Source organism: Podarcis tiliguerta, assembly GCF_965153285.1.
Source record: "Podarcis tiliguerta genome assembly, chromosome: 11".
Taxonomy (NCBI): domain Eukaryota; kingdom Metazoa; phylum Chordata; class Lepidosauria; order Squamata; family Lacertidae; genus Podarcis; species Podarcis tiliguerta.
This window is the reverse complement of record NC_139544.1, coordinates 53,344,248-53,365,189: the sequence shown is the minus strand read 5'-3', so window position 1 is coordinate 53,365,189 and position 20,942 is coordinate 53,344,248. Positions and strand designations below refer to the sequence as shown.

At 42.7% G+C, this 20,942-nt stretch overlaps 1 protein-coding gene across 9 annotated transcripts in view; it reads right to left on the bottom strand.

Moving 5' to 3' along the window:
- The window catches only part of DYM (dymeclin), a 165,312-nt gene that overhangs the window by 108,762 nt on the left and 35,608 nt on the right, over positions 1-20,942 (bottom strand). For all 9 annotated transcript variants that reach the window (XM_083402821.1, XM_083402823.1, XM_083402817.1 and 6 more), the window contains exons 7-9: positions 18,574-18,646; positions 11,118-11,243; positions 8,553-8,695 (exon numbers count right to left, since the gene is read on the bottom strand). In XM_083402821.1, coding sequence (XP_083258947.1) covers positions 8,553-8,695; positions 11,118-11,243; positions 18,574-18,646 — 342 coding nt within the window. The remainder of the gene's footprint in view (positions 1-8,552; positions 8,696-11,117; positions 11,244-18,573; positions 18,647-20,942) is intronic.

The window sequence follows — 20,942 nt, the reverse complement described above, 5'->3', positions numbered from 1 at the left end:
GGTTAGAGTAAAGCAAAGGCTATTTTAAACAAAGAATTCTCTTTTACAACTGAAAATAATTAGGTGAGCAAAACCTCAAGACAGCAGTTTCTCCAAAGCTGAAGTAGCACAGGGCATTTTTTTAAAAACGGTGCTCTCTTCACTGATGTGGCAATATTCTGAAGCAACACACTTCTCTTTTGAACAAACACTCCTATGCCTACCTACCTCTCTGCATGAAAAACACCCAGCCAAGGCCAATATCAGCACCTTGGGCAGCTGCCAAAGCTACCACCTAGGATGGCCCACCACTCAGGCCTATGTCCCAGCTTTACTAAAACAAAATTGAAGTCAGCATGCTGAGAAGTGCCAAGCGGCTAATCTAGCTGCCACTTAAATTTCCCACAATGCCCCAGAGTGACGCTATCCCCAGGGGCTTTGCAGGAAACTGATATGATGACTACACTTGCCTGTCCACCACCACAAAAAACCACCAGACCCACCAATAGAAAATAAAGCCCACTGGAGGGAACATTGTCGAGCAACCCCTCAAACCTGGAAAAGATTCAAAGGTCATATTACACTTCTTTTGGAAAAAGCTCCAATACCGTAGTTCCCAAACTTTCCCCCAAATGGACCACTTCAAAATTGCTGACGGTCTTGGCACAAACCAGTGGTGAATGGGGCCTGATGCAAAAATGTGCAGACCAATGAATGTAATTTAGCTTAATACAGTAGGTGACATTTTAACCAGGCAAATGCCAGAGGTTTACACACACTCCTCTCTGGCCTTCTAGGCTCCTCCTCCTCTCTTTGGCAATCACTTGTAGCTAAGTAAGATTGTCTTCCAGGAACACGGTCCTAACAGTGAGTCCGTAAATGACTGTGTAGGTCAATTCTGGATCCACAAGTCTTTCCACAATGGGGACATAGGTTTCCGGGCAGGAGTTGATCATGGTTTGCCAAGCGTGCCTTCCTCTTAGCACGTTTCTCCCTTTCGTCCTGAGTTTGAGCGTCTTCAAAGTCCACAACACCTTTGGAAAAGGCTGTTCTCCAATTGGAGTGCTCGGAGGCCGGTGTTTCCCAATTGTCGGTGTTTATACTATGGTTTTTTAGATTTGCCTTGAGACTCTTTAAACCTCTTTTGTTGACCACCAGCACTACACTTTCTATTTTTAAGTTTGTAATAGAGTAGTTGCTTTGGAAGATGATAATCAGGCATCCGAACATCACCAGTCCAATGAAGTTGATGTTGAAGACTCATCGCTTTGCTTCTTGCAGTACACTGGCATTAGTTTGCCTGTCTTTCCAAGTGATGTGCAAAAATTTTCAGAGACAATGCTGATGGAATCTTTCGAGGAGGTGGAGATGGCGTTTATAAGCGGTCCATGTTTCACACGCATACAGTAACGTTGGTAGTACAATAGCTTTGTAAACAAGCATTTTGGTTTCCCTGTGAATGTCCCGGTCCTCAAACACTCTGCACTTCAGTCAGGAGGAAGCTGCACTCGCAGAGTTCAGGTGATGTTGGATTTCAGCATCAATGTTGGCCCTTGTGGAAAGATAACTGCCCAGGTAGGAGACGTGATCAACACTTTCCAATGTTACACCATGGAGTTGGATTTGTGGCACTGCAAAGCGGTTGTTTTGTGCTTGTTGGTGCAGCACTTTGGTTTTTTGGATGTTGAGTGATAGGCCAAGCTTTTCGTAAGCTTCTGCAAAGATATTTAGGATGGTTTGAAGGTCATCCTCTGAGAGGGCACACACTATGTTGTCATCAGCATACTGAAGCTCTGTGACGGAAGTTATGGTAACCTTACTCTTTGCTTTCAGCCTACTCAAGTTAAAAGAGCTTTCCATCTGTTCAGTATATGATTTCTACCCTGGTGGGGCGTTTCCCTTCGACAATGTGTAGGATCACGGCAATGAAAATAATAAATAGGGATGGGGTGATAACACATCCCTGTTTAACACCTGATCCCACTGAGAATGGTTCACTTTGAGAGCCACTGTTATCTGCGATTGTTGCTGTCATATTATCATGGAGGAGCCAAAGGATGTTCACAAATTTATCTGGGCAGCTGATTTTCAGGACAGTCCACAGGGCAGTATGATTTACAGTGTCGAAGACCTTAGGCCAATAAATGCCATATACTGCCTAAGGACACATTCCACCCAAGTAAAAACACTCAAGGAGGCCATAGCCAGGGGTGGGAGGCAGGATGTGGTCTGGTGAGAGTTCAGAGGGTCAAACAGAGAGGCCTGGCCCCTGGGCATGGGCTTCTCCATCTCTGCAGTACACCATTCCTATCACTAGTCCTTCTTAATACAAACCAGGTGCATGACATATGAAGGACTGTTCCAACTATCAGCCGCAAGAGAAGTCATTCTCTCACAGTGCGATGGGTTCCTGAGAGGCGGTGGCTCTGTTTCGGCTCTGCCCAAGATCTTGTGTAAAAGAGGAAGAGGATATGGCTTGCAAAACTGGCAAAAAGGTTTAGACCAGCAGAGGCCTTATGTAAAACAGTGACAACCATTATTAATCAGTGCTTCTTTGCCTTAATCCCACTTTTTCCCAATAACGGCATTATTCTTCCTCCAAATCAGTCACCCTGAACAAGACACTCAAGAAGCCAATAGATTCATGTGCCACAAGTCACCCTACTCTTGCCCAAATGTAGCAGCACAAAGCCCCAAATCAACTCATCTATAACCACCCAACTGGAAGGAGGCAATTAAATTTAATCCGTGACAGCTAAGTAGTTAGTTTTATCCACACACTGTTATTTTGCTAAGCACAGAAACACTATTTTAGTCTTGTTATAATTTGGCTGGGCAAACTTTCACAGAAAGAAGGAAAATGTTTTTGATGGCTTGTTCAAAAGGAAAAACAGCCATTTATCAGAGGTTACGTAAAAAAAAAAAAAATCTCATACTTGTGTTGGAAACTCAAGCTTGGCAGAACATATTTCATTAGAGTTGGTTCTTTTAAAATGTTCACTGAAAAAATAATGTTGTTTGTTATAATCCCGTTAACAGCTTGGCCTAAATTAAAAGAAATAAATGTCAAAGTCGGAAACTTTCCTACATCCTTAACCCAGCCTGTATGTCTAAAAAAACAAATGGGACAAGTAAAAGAAAACTTCCCTCAACCTTCAGATCCAAAAAGGCAAATTAAGACAAATATCCTTACTTGCCATGGCTGTTGCCCAACTTCTGTCAGAACAGATTCCTTAATATTGACATCTGTTGCCATGCCTAGAGAATTGGGAGGTGGGGCAATTAAAATTACCATGCCCACATGGAAGCTGCCGAAAAGCCCTTTCCTGCTACAGCCCTCCATGAGGCAAGCACAGTGCTTCCAAGCATCCTTGAATAAGCCCAAGTGGATATTCATAGTGGGGGCTTCCAGAGATGTGCAAAGCTGGCATGGAGACATTGCATATATTTGGGCAGACTCACAGGATCAGAGGCTTTTGAGTGTTACACCACACTCTAAGCTAGAGGATGCAATATTTGGGAGTTAGATCTGCAGGATACAGTAAAACATATGATTTCTAAATTATCAGAAAGTAAACATTTATTTATTCATGGCACTTACTGGCTGGCTTTCCAACAAAAAGTTGCCCAAAGTATTCTGAGGTTAAGAATTCCAAAATTCTTCCATGTGGTATGTCAGCTTTGAGACCACAAGGAAGGAGCTTACTCATGTTGCTTGGTTGCTACCTCAACATCAGAAGCCCATTTCTCTCAGAAGGGAAACACAAGCATACAGTGTTTTCATTGGGGCAGAGCAAAAGTTGTGGGCAAATATTTTACAGCTGAAAAAGTTTGGAAGGCCTGGAATGCCCGGAAGATCCTTAAAATGTTGCTTTTCCCACTTCTGTTCACCGCTTTTCTCAGATGCTGCTTTGATGATGATGGCACTTCCTGCAGACTACATTATCCAATCAGATATCATATACTGCAGAGTTATAAAGTCCCCATAGTAGAGGAACTCTGGCACAATGACAATATCTCCAAGCCAAATCAGATTGAGGACAATACCCCCTCTGCACTCTTCAACAGCAGAAGATGTCTGCTCCAATTTGCTTACCTACTAATAACCGCTGTAACAAGGAGAGGAACATGCTTCATAGGGGAAGGTTTTTCCCCCATGAAAACACAACCTCCACTTTGACTCAGTGCTAATTGTTATCTTATCATTTCAGAGAGCATGCCATTAAGGCAAGGATCCATAGGTTATTATTTAATGAATTATATTATATCCCATGCTCCCTCCCGATGGCTGCAATGATTTACTGGCACTGTAACAGGACCACCCGTACCTGTCAATTACCTGGCATCACAATGACATCAGATGACGCAAAGCAATATATTTTCTTTGTGGGCTCAGCTCAAGCTGCACCACCAGAGGAAGATCCTTTCCATCACCAAGCCAGTGATGTAAAATAATATTTGCGCTTACAGCAAGCCCTGCTTGGGGAAAGGGGTCAGCTGTGCTATGAGTTCCCCACTCAGAACTCCATAGCACAGCTATGCCCAGCAGGCATTCTGTCGCTGATCAGCACTGACAGCAAGTCTTGCTTGCCAAGGAATAACTAGGGGCAAACTTTAAGGTTCCCAATTGTTCACTGGCAGCTATACCTCTAACTTGCTCCACACCTGATATGACATTTGATGTCAGGCATTGGGCAGGTGGACATGGCTTGCGGAAGACACCTTTGCAGAGCAAACTGGGACCCATGCCAGGCCTAATAATGCTTGCTTGCAGGAGGTTCCTCAACCCTGTCATGTAGGAACCTACCTGCTCAGGGATTTTTAAATAGGTAAAGGGACCCCTGACCATTAGGTCCAGTCGCGGCTGACTCTGGGGTTGCGGCGCTTATCTCGCTTTATTGGCCAAGGGAGCCGGCGTACAGCTTCCGGGTCATGTGGCCAGCATGACTAAGCCATTTCTGGCAAACCAGAGCAGCGCACGGAAACGCCGTTTACCTTCCCACCGGAGCAGTACTTATTTATCTACTTGCTAGCAAAGAGAATTCACTTTTAGCAGACTCAGATATGTTCTTGACTGGGAGAATAAACGTAAGGACTCACGTAGTGAATGATCTGGGAGTGCCCAATGCTGTAGCATCGTTGAAGTTGAGTGTGTGTGGATCTGACTGGTGCTTGGAAGGGGTACTACTGGGAACTCGACATAAGCTCCTCTGAGCTTTCCGGGGAATAATACAGTAAACGTAAAAAATAAACCATGGTTCAGATGTGTGAAGGGGGAATCCCTTTTGTGTGGCTTGTTCTATTTTCAAAGTTACATTCCAGGCTGACAAAGCAAATCCACATTCTCAATCTCATACATGCGTTGGATTGTTCTATGCTGCAGCACTAGCTGGAGTTCACGTTGCAAATTTTGAGCAGTATAAGCAAAAAGTGCATCGTCTTTCTGTTTTTCCAATAATCAAGCTGCACTTGACTACCTATACACCAAATCTCACCTTTCTTTATGTGGCAGAAATGCCTTAAACACTTTGATACGCTTGCCAGAGAAATAATCCACTATCTAAAGTAGGAGGGAAGAAATTCCTGCATTGTCAGGAATCTCTAAAAAGCCCGTCTGGAACAATTTAAGCAATTTATCAGTGATTTGAGAGAAAACAACTACTATTCAATGTCTGAAAGAACAGCATTAGCATGGCAAGTCGATACATGTTTGTAAATTCAACAGAGCCCAGAGGGGCTGTGGGAGGCTGGCTCTTTCCTATCAGCTGTGTACTGTACACTTACTCCAAACAACAAAGAAATGCTCTTTTACTGCCTCCAAGAGGAGAATCAGCTGCACTGTCATGGGCTTGACTGAAAACTTTCCGAGCAAAGTAAAAATGAGCCTACTTTTAATGTGCTTGGCAAGAGAGCTCCAGCACAGATTTTATATAAAAACAGAAGACTCCGCATTGCTAGATTACCCACTTCTTTGCAAAGGCTGACAGCCCTCATCATTAGGAGGGAATGGGTATGGGGAGAGAAATAACATGCATATATAGTTGCTGTCACAGCATTTCCCAAGGTTCTGAAACTGATTGTACCTTCTGCCCTGCACAAAGTGTCTGTTCCACATATTAGCACATGGTGATCTTTGTAGAGATGATAGTCATATTGGAATCCAAACCCCAGGGGCACTCGCCCCTATAGACTGAGAGCCTGTAGGCAATGGTCACTCCAAATATCACTGGAAATGTGTAAGAACCAGCTTGGTGAGAAAGAGGGCCAGTTGTGAATGAACAGATCAGGACAGTGAGAGTCAGTGTGGTGTAGTTGCCAGAATATTTGACAATGAATGAGTGGGTAACCTTGTGCCGGTCACACATACTCCATTCTAACCTGTCTCAAGAGTTGATGTGGGGATAACAGAGTGAGAAATAACCACATATAGCAACTTGAGATCCTTAGAGGAAAGCTGAAATATAAGCAAAGCAAACATTATTTTAAGGGGCTTAGTTAAGCGCAGGCATAGGCAAACTCGGATTCCCATCATCCCTGACCACTGGTCCTGTTAGCTAGGGATGATGGGAGTTGAAGTCCCAAAACATCTGGAAGGCCGAGTTTGCTTATGCCTAGTTAAGCAGAACGGGGGGGGGGGGGGGAGGTGGTCCTGGCATTATAAGTCCCCAAATTCTATAGCTGATAAAAATGCATCTTTTAGAGTGGGACATATTGGCTGCCCAAGGCACCCCGTCTCCCCCATTTGGATTTGGGGGAGAAAGAAAGACAAGGGGTAAGGCATGGGGGTAAGATGAAAGCACACACAATTTTTGACACTCTACATCATTGCTGATCAAAGGGCACATCTGTTAAGGCAACAGCCTCAGCTTCCAATCAGATTTGTGAGATTTGAACCAACAGGTGAAAGCCTTAATTCTGGTTCTAGCAAGCAGGTGGTTTTTTTAAAAAAATATTGAATAATAATACAATTCCTAACAAAAAAAATATCTATATGCTCTAAGCACCCACCCATAAGCCACAGCCCTCTTCAACAAAACTTCTGCTGCCAAAGCTACAGGGTTTCCATTATCTGCCTTATACGCAATAATAGTTTAATTCTAGTTCATGCAGATGCATCATGTTTGCATCATAGTACATCCAAGACACTTTACCAACTCTTTGTTGTTCTCTACTGGCTTGAGACAAGACAGTAATGAAAACTGCTAGTATGTTTAAGATTAACATTTTGCTCACCGTGGGGTCTTTAGCAGGGAGGAAGTGCAGACAATCTGCTTTAATTGTTTTTGTTGCAGAAGAGTTACAGACAGGGGAGTGGGGGGAGAGGAAATAAAATGCACATGAAAGCCTTCCTACCACACACAGTACTGTGGTTAGAACTTGTCAGCATTCCTTACAGACACAGAATTGATTCATGCTGAAAACAGATACCCAAAGAGGCAGGGCGTACCAAAAAGTGATTCCTATCAGAAGAGAAGAGAAGGCAAATCTATTCAAAACTGAGAAAAAGAAGGCTGGGTAGTGTGCAATTATATGGCAAAGAAACTAAGCCAGTACTCAGTACTGAGACATGTAACTGCCACGGCAATGAAAATAACTGCCTGTACTCACAACTGCTTGCTTTTAATGTCTTCAGAATGATTTGGGGAAAATCTTAGTACAGAGATGTGGTACAAAAGTAGTTAGGACACTTCACATAACCAAAATTAGTCTCACTTTACATCTCCAGGTATGGGCACATGATCCAGCGGGATGGAACAATCAGAGTGTTAAAGGTAAAGGGACCCCTGACCATTAGGTCCAGTTGCAGATGACTCTGGGGTTGTGGCGCTCATCTCGCTTTATTGGCCGAGGGAGCAGGCGTACAGCTTCCGGGTCATGGGGCCAGCATGACTAAGCCGCTTCTGGCGAACCAGAGCAGCTCATGGAAACGCCGTTTACCTTCCCGCCGGAGCAGTACCTATGTATCTACTTGCACTTTGATGTGCTTTCGAACTGCTAGGTTGGCAGGAGCTGGGACTGAGAAACGGGAGCTCACTTTGTCGCGGGGATTCAAACCGCTGACCTTATGATCAGCAAGGCCAAGAGGCTCAGAGTGTTAGCTGGACATATAATCAGACACACTTGTCACTATGCCCATGAGGCCTAATTTCAATGGCCTAGAGACAGATCGAGTAGAAATTACTTAGGTAACATAGTTTGTGGAAACAGATAGTAATGAAGGGTACTACCTTTACCGTCCAGTTCTTATAAAGGTCATACCAGTCTCAAAAGAGCATATTTTAGAAGAATGTGTATGTAAACTGAAGAGGAAGCTGAAGGCAGCAACACACAGATACTCCAGATTTCCATAACATCTAATTACTGCAAGGCTTTCCCCCCAGTCTTAGTAAAACCTACAGCACAATCTCTTGCACTCTGCACAGCTTAAGTCCTGGTCCACTCCCATTTTTCCTACTACCCCCATAAAAACAACATTCCTGCAGAAAAGCAAGCAAACCACAGATACAGTAGAATCAAACCCTCAAATGAGAAATGGACAAGTACATAGGTAGCACCAGTACATAAAGACTCACTTGCTACTCCTGATGCAATTCCATAAAGCAGTCCTCCTCCGTCTGACTCTGGCTGAAAGACATGTGTCCCTGGGGGAGGACTTCTCTCTTGTCTGATGAAGTTATATAGCAATGTTTTCACAAGTCTGCTGGTATACGGGAGACTGAAAATGCAAAACAGAGCCAGAAATCTAGAATGATTTGGGATGGCACTAGAATAAAATTCAGATTTCTTTCTCTCACCACCCTTCTCATTGGGATGGATGGCACTACTATGCAATTACATAAAATGCCAGGTTTAAAACAGATTTCTTCCCCTAACTGGCAGTGGGTCAGCAGGAGATACATGTGAGAGCAGTGCAATCTAAATAACCATATAACTAAACATTTTTAAAGCCTCTATTTTGAAGGACACCCAACCCCACAATGCTTTCAAAAATGTGAAAATACGAACAACCTAGAGAGTCACACAAGTAAGCAAAAGCAGGTTAAGGCTTCCTCTTTTCAAACAGCAGTCTTCCATGCCACATGGCAGACTGTTTTTGAAACAATTTATGGTGTGGTACGATGGGGGAGGGATTTGCTGAACAACAGAAAAATGCCGAAAATTTCAAAAGGTGTGCACAATTCTCTGGATCTGCTTGCATGAAGTTGCTTTCTTAATCCTGGCAGGAGTGCTTACATTTACTTTTTGCAAAATATGTAGTAGTTCAGGTTGTCCAGGCACATTTAAAGATTATTCTAACTGGACTTATCACCACCCCATAAAGGAAGTGAAAACCTTGCAGTTGCCTTCCACTCCGTTGCACATATTGGTCAATAATATCAATAATCAACTGAACTTGCACATGCCTCAACTGTTTAAATTGGGGGGAAATAGCAGAGATAACCTCATTCAGAGATGGAAAGGAGATACTGTCTGCTAGGATTCTGTAAAGTCCTTTAGGTGAATGCAGTCTCAGACAACAGTGTTAAGTATGGTTTACATTTCACATTATCATCATCTTGATTTAAGCATCAAACTTCCAACTCCCCATCCTCTGACTTGTGCAGGATGTATTTATTGTATTTATTCACAGAAAGGAAATAACCATCAGATTATATGCTTCCTTGACATATTGACCACACAAGAATATTTTTCTGGCATATGGTGCTGTGACTATGAGAGACTATATATTACTCTCTTCTCTGTGTTTTAGTGGCAAAAAAGAGGCATGTTCAACATAAATGAAGGCAAGCCACTAAATGTCTTTGGAAAAGCATTGCTGTGAATATTGTGCAAGAGACACATGGTAGCACATGCACATGAGAGATTATCTATGTCTAGATTCAAATCCTCACTTATCCATAAAGCTCACTGTCTCACAACCCAACTTTCCTGCAAGGAGTTTCTCAAACTCTTTTTGACTTCGACCCTACCTTCTAAACACACTCCACCCCTGCAGAGCCCCAATCTACAGTGGGATCCAGAAATATGAATAAATACCGTATTTTTTGCTCTATAAGACTCACTTTTTCCCTCCTAAAAAGTAAGGGGAAATGTGTGTGCGTCTTATGGAGCGAATGCAGGCTGCCCAGCTATCCCAGAAGCCAGAACAGCAAGAGGGATTGCTGCTTTCACTGTGCAGTGATCCCTCTTCCTGTTCTGGCTTCTGAGATTCAGAATATTTTTTTTCTTGTTTTCCTCCTCCAAAAACTAGGTGCGTCTTGTGGTAAGGTGCGTCTTATAGAGCGAAAAATACGGTAAGTTATAGCCGTAAAGAAAATCTGAAAAAATCCTAAATAATTTGGGAGAGCATACAGGTCTCCTTGACTATCACCCCAAGGCTTTACATTTATTAAAAAAACACACACCAGTTTATTATTAAAATAAAATTCAGAAAGGGAGTCACAACATTGCATTCTGTGCACAGTTAATCAAAATCCTACTAAAAAAAACCAGAGGCTGGTCTATTTATTTATTTGGAAAAGATGTTATGTATCCCAGGGTGTGGTGAGATTAGTTTTTCAGTGAAGCAGCTCGTCTTCCACAAGAGGGAGAGGATCAATGGGTTCTGTACTTGCCTCTGATAATCCTCAACGCCTAAGCCCCTAACCGCTGAAGGATTTCTCAGCTAACTGCCCACCACCCTACCCCACCCACAGGAGGTCAGTCACACAGTCTGAGAAATGGTGCCTCAGATGCAAAGAGATGCAGTAAGAATTGTGAAGCACTTTGTACTCTGAAAAAAGTTTTGTATTTTTTAAAAAAATAAAATATAGAAGGCTGAACTTTCTATATTCAACAGGATTCTGCATATGTATTATAAAGTGGGATTGTATGTAGACACACCCACATGCAAACTATTTCAGATTTAGAGTCAGCGTTCTATTTTTACTGCCTTGACACACTTCTATTTAGATGAGCTGAATATTTTCTCATGTCTCCGAGTTGTTAAGATTCAGTTCACTAGGAGTTTGAGAGATACTTTGGCATCCCAACTAAATGAAAGCATTTATAATATTGAAGCGGCAGATACAAGAACTCAGTGAACTCCAATAATGAAAACAATCTATATAGAAAGCAGCATTGTGGTTTGAACATACCATCGACCACGCATGAGGTATTTATGAATGATGCTTTCCCGCAGAATTTCCTTGTGGAACAGTTGGCAGGAGAGGAAAACAACAAAAGTCGTCACAGCTTCTAGAGAAATGCTGTATGTTATGTCTCTGCAAAGAAAAATAGTAAGAGGATTAATGAAAACCAATGAATATATATTTGACAGCTGAATTTTTCGATTATGAGCAAATATTTGAAATTAATGTGTTTGCAATAAGCCTAGAGCAAGGAAGCCCTTGAGAATGAGGAAAGGGCCCCAGCTCCTGTCAACAATGTCACAGAAGCTCTTCCAGATGTACGAAATGAAACAAGAATACACTACAGTGGTACCTCGGGTTACAGACGCTGCAGGTTACAGACTCCGCTAACCCAGAAATAGTACCTTGGGTTAGGAACTTTGCTTCAGGATGAGAACAGAAATTGTGCGGCGGCAGCGGGAGGCCCCATCAGCTAAAGTGGTACCTCAGATTAAGAACAGTTTCAGGTTAAGAACGGACCCCCGGAATGAATTAAGTTCTTAACCCAAGGTACCACTGTATTAAATACTGTCCTATTTCTAGCTCCCTCGTTGCTTTCCACACCCATCTTTTGTCTTAACAAATAAAATGGAACTCCATTTATCATTTGTTTTTATTTATTACATTGACATTCCGCCCTTCCTCCAAGAAGCACAACGCATCATACATTGTTCTCCCCCGCCTCATTTTATCATCACAACTGTCCTACAAGGTAGATTTCACAATTTTATCCTCATTTTATCATCACAACTGTCCTACAAGGTAGAATTCACCAAGAGACCTTCATGGCCAAGTGGGGATCTGAAATCCTGCAGAGATCTCCCGGATCCCAATCCAACCAACATTCTAACCACTACACAACACTGTCTCTAATGTATTTGTTTTGCTTTGTCTGACATATGAGGCTTCATTACTACTACTTATAAAACACCCACATTTAGCTAGACCAGCAGTAAGCAATGTAGTGCCCTCCAGATGTTGTCAGACAACAACTCTCATCAACCCCAATCATAGGCCATGCTAGCTATGGATGATGGGCGTTGCTGTCTAGCAACATCAAGAGGGTACCACATTAGCTACCCCTGAGCTATACGGTATGTGAGACCAGCTGCCGCTGCGAAAAATTATGTCCCTGTGTCACATGACCTCCCTGTAACATATAGGAGCATTTGCCCTGCCCTGCGCTGTGCCATTATTTCATGTGCTTCTCCACCCAACATCATTATCTGGCAGTGGCAGATGTGGAGACACAACATTTCCATGACTTACAGCAAGGGGAAAGTGATCCTACACGCAGTATAATGTGTACATGTGCATCATGTTTAGCTCCAAACAAAAGATAAGGAATACCTTAGCAAAAGACAAGGAACACTAAGTATACTATTTAGAACATTTCTAAACAGCTCTAAACAGCTCAACATTAAAAAATATCTAAGTGATGTACCATATAAGTGTTCTCTTAAGAGAAAAATAAACTTATTATTATTCAAGAGATGTGTTACAAGCAAGTTTTTAAAGACAAAGGAATTGCCTCTGATGTTGTACTTGAAACATGTTAGATATAACAAGAAATTGGCATGTTTCTACTATTAAATAGATGTTCTCTAGTATCTCCTTTAAAAGAAATGCATCACAAATCTGTGTACCATCCTTGCGCAGTTTTCCAGTCTCTCTTTTGAAATCTGCATCCTTGTGATTTGGACTTTAAAAGTCATCCCAGGCAGACAGGAGATGTGCACAGAAAAACAGCTCCTATCCCATATGGCTAGGATGTTTGAATGACCAGTTCTTGTAGCCAGGGGCTCCCACCAATGAAATCAGCATCACCAGTTGGGTGCTGGTTCATTGGGAAAGACTCGCTCAGCCAACTCCCATTTAAAAAGAATTATTGGAATGTTATCTCAGCTAAGCAGGAGTTGCTCAAGAAGAAGTACCACATACATGACAGGTGTAACAAAAGAGCCCCTAAGATGTATAAATGGCTTTCTACTAAAGTGTTTTCATGAACACCTGAGAGTATAAAAATATTACATGCGACATCATAAAGTTTCACCTTGCATTACACACTTTTTAATAAACAAGTCTACAGTGGACCCTCCAGATATAAACTTAATTAGTTCCAGGGGTCCGTGTGCTACCCAAAAGTTACATTACCTGAAGGTAACGTTACCCGAGGTACCACTGTACTTGATTCTTACATTCAGCATACAGAAGGGATACATGTATGGTTAATAATTTTCACTTTAGCCTGTATTTTCTGCTTTGCTGATATATGTTGCCAGGATGGCCAACGTGTTCAGGTAGATACGCCTTTAGGGTGGTATTCAACTAAGTTTTACTCAGAGTAGACCTACTGAACTTCATGAACCTTAGTCATTTTCATTAATTTCAGTGGATCTACTCTTAGTTGCTTGCTGCCCATACACTGGCCCACCTTACTTCTTTAAGCCATTCTAATTTCTCACACCTCAACTTTAACCCAGTTAACTTATTTCACTGGAAGCATTAAGAGGTTTTTTTATAAAAGAAATCACTAATTATGATTGTCAGAATTGGTTGTTCCACACTGCAAGTTTCAAATGATACAGGAACAGGGTTTGATTGCCATACTTCCTGAGGGTCTACCAGAAAAGGTGAAAGAGGAGTTGCCAAAGAGTATAGGTCAGTTTAGAACACTGCAAAGCAAGCCGAGTATCCAATTATCATTTTCAGGGTATGAATACAAGAACTTAATGTGAACCTGATCTTTCCTCTTGGCATAGCTCCCAAAATTAACGCCCACTAATGGCAAACATGCATGCAAAGAATATACTAGTTACAGCCATCCATAAATTGTTTGGGAAGCTTCTCAATGTACTTAAAAAATAATAATAATTGAAAGCAACCGTGACCTCTTCTGCCACCCTCTTCTCCATGGAAAGAACAGGAAATATTTCCAGTTAATTCTCCCACCTCCACAGAACGGAAGTGAGTGCATTCAGAAGCTACAACAGGGAATTAAGATGCCTTGTTTACGAGTCATTTCATGCCTCTGGGTAAGCTTCAGATGGTCAGTATTTTGATTTCTAGTCCCTACTTACATTTCAGTTTAATATGTTGTGTTCTGTTTTCTAACAACAAGCCACAGAACCTAACCCCACTACCACCATTTCTCATTCTGGTGGAAAGCAAATCAACCAACTCACCCTTAACACGACAATGGCTCTACAATTCAACCGTAAAAGTAAAAGTTATCATCTATAAGTGGTGTGAAACAGTCACTGAATTATTCTAAATGAAGGATATTTGCATCCTTGCACCAGTCATCGCATAACCACCATCCAAAAAACCCTCAAACAACCTACATGATTTTTCTAGGCTTGATTTACTCTTATTGCTGAAGTCAGACATAATAGCAAACCAGCGAATGATGCTTTGCTTTTATGAGATGAGCGTGTTCTGTCATCGCCTTCCTTTACATGAGATAACAGACACTTCCTAAGATGGTTAATGAAAAAACACAGCTTGCTATTGCATCCAAACATATTCTGTTGCATTTGGAAGCAACAGCAAACGATAGTTTCACATTCACCAAGATAGGAAACTTCTAATCTCCTCCCTTTACATATAGAGGGAAGTGCATTAAGATCAAGGTTGTTCATACTTATAGCAGCAAAAGTTGAATTGTCATTACATCTGAATCAACCACAGGTCATGTTCAAACATTATGCTAAACCATAATTTAGATCAACATACCATATTTTTCACCCTATAGGACGCAGTTTTTCCCGTCCAAATATGAAGGGGAAATGTGTGTGCGTCCTATGGGGCGAATGCGGGCTTTCGCTGAAGCCTGGAGAGTGAGAGGGGTCGGTGCGCACTGACCCCTCTCGCTCTCCAGGCTTCAGGAAGCTATCTGCAAGCCTTGGGAGCTGGCGGGAGTTCCCACTGGGCTCCCAAGGCTTGTGGACAGCAGCCTGCAGCCCGAAACCTGGGGAGCGCAGCGGAGCGTGCCCCGGGCTTCAGGCAGCTCTCCACAACCCTCGGGAGCCCGGCGCAACTTCGCACTGGTCTCCCACGGCTTGCAGAGAGCTGCCTGTTCTGGGGGCTGGGGAAGCTCAGGCTTCCCCCGCCCCAGCCCCGCACCTGGGGGGGGGAAATAATTTTTTCCCCTTTATTTCCCCCCCCCCAAAAAAAACCCCCTATGGGCCGGTGCGCCCTATGGGGTGAAAAATACGATAAATGAGCTGAAATGAGACATAGCACGCCCCAGGCTTGCATGCTCCTCCTCTTTCTGCATAGCTGGGTGGCGTTCAGAAGCTTTCACTTCTGCTTTTAAAGTATTGTCAATTTTTCTTGATTTTCTTGTTTTATCTTTTTGTAAACAGCTTTGCGGTTTTTGCTTATACAACCAAGCGGTGTATAAATTTCATGAAATAAATAAGACTCAGTGATCTCAAGCTGGCTTTTTCATTAACCCACTAACCCATTAATGCCCATTAACCCGAGCAGGCAGAGCAGTTGTGAGATTTGAAAAGGTCAAAACTTTTTCTAAACATTTTCACTCCCCATCATCCTTAAGGGTCTTTAAAGTGTTGAGCAACCTTTTCTTTTAAAAATAAAATAAAAATCATTCATAATTTTGACTGGCTGGCATTTTAAATATTACCTTCACCCAGATAGCAGGGACAGATAATAAATAAAACAAATACCGTATTTTTCGCCCCATAGGACGCACCGACCCATAGGACGCACCAAGTTTTTTTGGGGGGAAATAAAGAAAAAAAATTCCCCCCCCCCCAGGCGCTTGTGGGGCCAGCAGCGGGGAGAAGCGCTCTCCTCACCGCCGCCCGCATGCAGACCAGGTCTGGGGACAACGGGAAGACGCGCTGCCTCCCAGCTGTCCCCGGAGCTTGCGGGGCAGGCAGCGGGGAGAAGCGCTCTTCTCCCCACCGCCTGCCTTCAGACCACGTCCGGGGACAGCGGGAACACGCGCTGCGCCTCCCCGCTGTCCCCGGAGCTTGCGGGTCAGGCAGCGGGGAGAAGCGCTCTTCTCCCCACCGCCCGCATGCAGACCAGGTTCGGGGACAGTGGGAAGACGCGCTGCGCCTCCCCGCTGTCCCCGGAGCTTACGGGGCTGGCAGCGGGGAGAAGCACGAGTCTCCCCGCCGTCAGCCTCCAAACCACATCGGGAGACAGCGGGATCGCGGCGTTCCGCCTCCCCGCTGTCCCCCGACCTTGTGGGGCTGGCGCTGGGGTTCTCCTGAAGTCTGGAGAGCGAGAGGGGTCGGTGAGCACCAACCCCTCTCACTCTCCAGGCTTCAGCGAAAGCCTGCATTCGCCCCACAGGACGCACACACATTTCCCCTTCATTTTTGGAGGGGGAAAAGTGTGTCCTATGGAGCGAAAAATACGGTAAAAGCCTCAATGGCCTCTGACTTGTGCAGAAGTCATTCTCACTTCAATCATCAGGGAGGTATCTTAACGGAAGACGCTATTTCTTCCATTCCATATCACAGACTGCTTTGGCCACTTCTTTCAAAGGTCTCTCAATACCATGCCACATTTTTTAGGGGATGAGGTTGCTGCTGTTCAAGAAACGCGTATCTTCTGCCCTTTGGGCTCCTGGAGCTAGATGCATGCAACTCTGCATCCTGGTGATTGATTTTTATAGGGCTTGACTGTGGTTTCAGACTGTTTTCAAATGGAGTGACCGGCTATCACTCGTCTCCATACGGCCGCACGCTGCCTTCCAACAAAGAGAATGATTTATGAATGTGTATCTATTACTCCGTCCTTTCACCTCTCAGCATTTCCTCTAATCTGCCCCAGACAGAAGTATCAGTGTTCCAGGAAGTAGCAACAATACCTCTTTGCATCATCAGAATCACTACTCTAAATCATGCCACAAATTCATTAGACAGCAACTGTCCAAGAATTAATATAATGACGGCAGGACCATGTTTCATGACAGTGAGGTTTCCAAAGAAAACAGCTGTGCCTTTATCGGGATACTAAATGGCTAACCTCATTCCAAGTGAAAAAGAAATCAGCAATGTGAAAAATGAAAAGGCTCCAACAGAGAAACATGAACTTCAACGGCTAATCTAAAAGAGACAGAAAACAAGTTCTGCTGACATTTTTCAGGGCTGGACAGTACAAATACATAAAAATAAGGAGGTAGCTAAATGTAAGGCCAATTAAGATAGCCTCATAACAAATCCACCTTTAGAAGAAGAAGAAGAAAAAATTTAAACCAAACGATTTGGAATAAAGAACGTACAAAAGGAAAGCAAAGAAAAATGCAACTTTGAAAGCAATGCAACAATGCAACTTTGAAATATTTTTAACACCCCCCTCCGCCCACGGCAAGCAGAAACAAACACAGTGTGTGGAGGTACCAACAATGTGCACAACTGAGGCAGGAAGTGGATACAGAGCTGGAAGCAAAGAGGATTGTGGCAGAGTGGGTAGTGAGAGCTACAGAATGATGTGGCAAGAGGGGAGGTCTCTGAGCTTCCATTATTATTTGCTAAACCTTTTTAGAAATCCAATGTTAAGGCAACTACCTTATTTCTCGCTCTATAAGACGCACCAGGCCACAAGACGCATCTAGTTTTTGAAGGAAAAAAAATATTCTGAATCTCAGAAGCCAGAACAGCAAGAGGGATCGCTGCGCAGTGAAAGCAGCAATCCCTCTTGCTGTTCTGGCTTCTGGGATAGCTGCGCAGCCTGCATTCGCTCCATAAGACGCACACACATTTCCCCTTACTTTTTAGGAGGGAAAAAGTGAGTCTTATAGAGCAAAAAATACAGTGTTTTTGTTTCCTGGCTTATGAGGGGTTGCTTAACCACATCCAGTAAGGCTGGATGGCAATTATATTAAACGTATTTATAAACCATAGCCATGTAGCAAGCCCTTCTCAGAGCAGTATAAGTAAAGAGAGAGCAATCCCAGTTCTGATATGCAGGCAAGCTAGGTTTAAAAAACTTTTCTACTGCTTTGCATCAGGTAGTGCTCAAGATAGAATCAAAGAATTGTAGAGTTGGAAGGGACTTCAAGGGTTCTTTAGTCCAATCCCCCGCAGTGCAGGAATCTCAACTAAAGCATCCATGGCAGATGGCCATCCAACTTCTGCTTTAAAAACCCCAATGAAGGAGATTCAACCACCTTCAGTCTCATTCAAGGAGGCTGAATATGGTGAGCAGGGTATGGGGGTACCATGCTGCCTAACACTGACCTATTGCCACACCTTCACCAATACCCAAAAGATTGCTCCTGGCATTTCAAACAGCAGTTGGTCCAAAAGAAATGTCACCATTTATTTTTATTTTTGTAAAACTATTATAAAATTGGCAAACTGTTAGCTGGTTATTTTACTATATCTTCTCAGAAGGCAACTGAAACAGACATTCCATAACTTTTATCAGGAAGTTTACTTACAAAAGAGGAATCTCAACAATTAGCTGAATGAGGCAGCACAATAACTCTTCCATAAGGTCTTCACATTCTGATCCTGAAAGAAAACAAAGAAGAGTACCATTGCTGGATATTTTGATACTAGCAATCTATTTTGTGTTCTCATTTTGTAGTTCTATGTTGTGATCTGCCCTGTGGTCTTTGGATGAAGGGCTGTATACAAATGTAATTACTAGTAAGAATAAGAATGATCTGCTTTCCCTCCTTGAGAGAAAATTCGTCATTTTCATCCTGATTCCCATTTACTGAAGTTCAAACTCACTGTACCCCTCATGAAAAGCCTTTTAAAAATCTGCTCCAGGATGTAATGTTGAAATTGGGGGGGGGGGGGGCTTCCTGTGAAATTCCAACAAAATTAAACTGAGCCTTCAGATTTTCACTCTTACTGCTGGGAACAAACTAAAAGCACAGAAGTTCTAGCTTCTCTGGAAGGTGGTTAGAATCCTGTGTTTCAGTAGAATTATGTCTTGATGAAAGAATGGAAGGAACTGATGGACAGGCAGACAGCAGAGAACAGGAGAGGGGAGAGAAGGGGGGCGAAATGAAGAGACTGAGAAGACAGATCAATTCTGCAATCCCTTGTGTGTCTTGCCTTTCACAACTACCCAAAGCAGGTGACTTTTATTCCTAGTCTACAAAATAGGGAATCTAGCCTAACTTGCCCCAAACTTGTCTATGGGAGCAGCTGAACTCATCCTCAAACTCTGATCTACAAGACCAACACTCTGGTTACTGGTTCACATTAGTTCTCAATAATTATTTATGCTTAATTCTTCAGACTTAAATATTGTAATACTTACATACAAATTTTAAAGCTATACAGATATCAAGGCTTTTTTGGGCTGTGTTTTGTATTGGTTTCATGTTTTGAATCCCAGCACTCTACTAGACGGAGAACCACAGATCTAGAGCGGCATGAGGAGCTCATCTAACTTTTAAGATATATAGCAGAGATGTCTCCTGCCTCAGCTGAGCATCATTTGAGCATTTCAAGAGAAATGAGAGGGCAAGCAGAAAATAAAAATTGGCATTCAAGAGATAAAAGTGTAATTTTTACTGAAAGTTTTCTGAATTGAACTGCATTTGTAGATAGATCAATTCATTCATCCATTGGCAGTCAAGCCCCAACCAAAGATGTGTTGCAGCAATGGCATCGTTGCCCGTTGTCATTGTTGCTTAAGATTTTGCAAGAGAAAGGAAGTGAAAGTCAACAATAAATAGAGGAAAAACAGGAAGAGAGAAAGAGAGAGAGGGAGAGAGAGAGAGAGAGAGAGAGAGAGAGAGAGAGAAAGAAAGAAAGGAAGGAAGGGAAGCAACATATACAAAGCAAAATTTAAAGTGGGTCCTATGTTTCTGTTTGGGATTAAAGGCACTGGGTCTCAAAAGGTTTAGTTACCTTAATGGGCAAAACAGGCCAACTGAGGCACAATTAACAATTCTTTCAATTTAGTGCTTCCTCACAAAATTACTATCGGCATTGCACAGCTGAGAAAATAAGTAGTGGGAAGTGTTTTTTTTTCTGAAATACAGTCATTAAGCAAAGACTTTAAAATGTAATTGCTTTCATAGGGTCCAAAGGCAACAAGAATCTTCCCCCACTTCCATTATGTTTACTTGGGGACATGTCAGTCATTTGCATCCACAAATATACATATGTTTTGAGAGAATTTTATAAACCACGAGTTCATAGAACTGGCACAAAGGGACGTCATGTGCCATCATCATTAAAGTCTCAGCATTCCAAATGAGGAAATTATCTCAGTTTTATAGAGGGGTAAACCAAAGCAGGAAACAATCAGCTGGCAGAAGATCACAGTGAAGCGGAGATCACCACCAAGAAGGAACTCCAATTTCCTGACTTCTGGTTCCCTGCTCCTAACCAACAAGACCACACACAAGCACCTTCTTTTTTAAAGATGTCATGCTGTCTATTAAACAAAGCAATTAAATGCCACTTTCTTCAACCAACAAGCTGCTAAAAATTTTGCTGTCTTCATTAGCATGAATGGGACCAGCTCTAAGGTTTTGTCTGATATACTATTGTGCAGTCAGGGTCTTGATAAAAGAACATTAATGTTCCTTAATGACTAGTAGTGCTTTACTTAATGCCCAAGCTGTCTTTCACCTTTGGAATATTATACTGAACACTCAGAACTAGCATGTGGGGCAGAGAAAGTTACACTGAGTTTTATGGGAGGACAGAGAGCTGAGAGCTTAACTGTTCCAGAAGCTTGAGGTATCCAAACAGCTGCTCCTTGAGAATTCAATGCATAATTTGAAGATTTGCTACATACTGTAGGAATCTTAGCTGCCAATATATTCTGCTTACATAC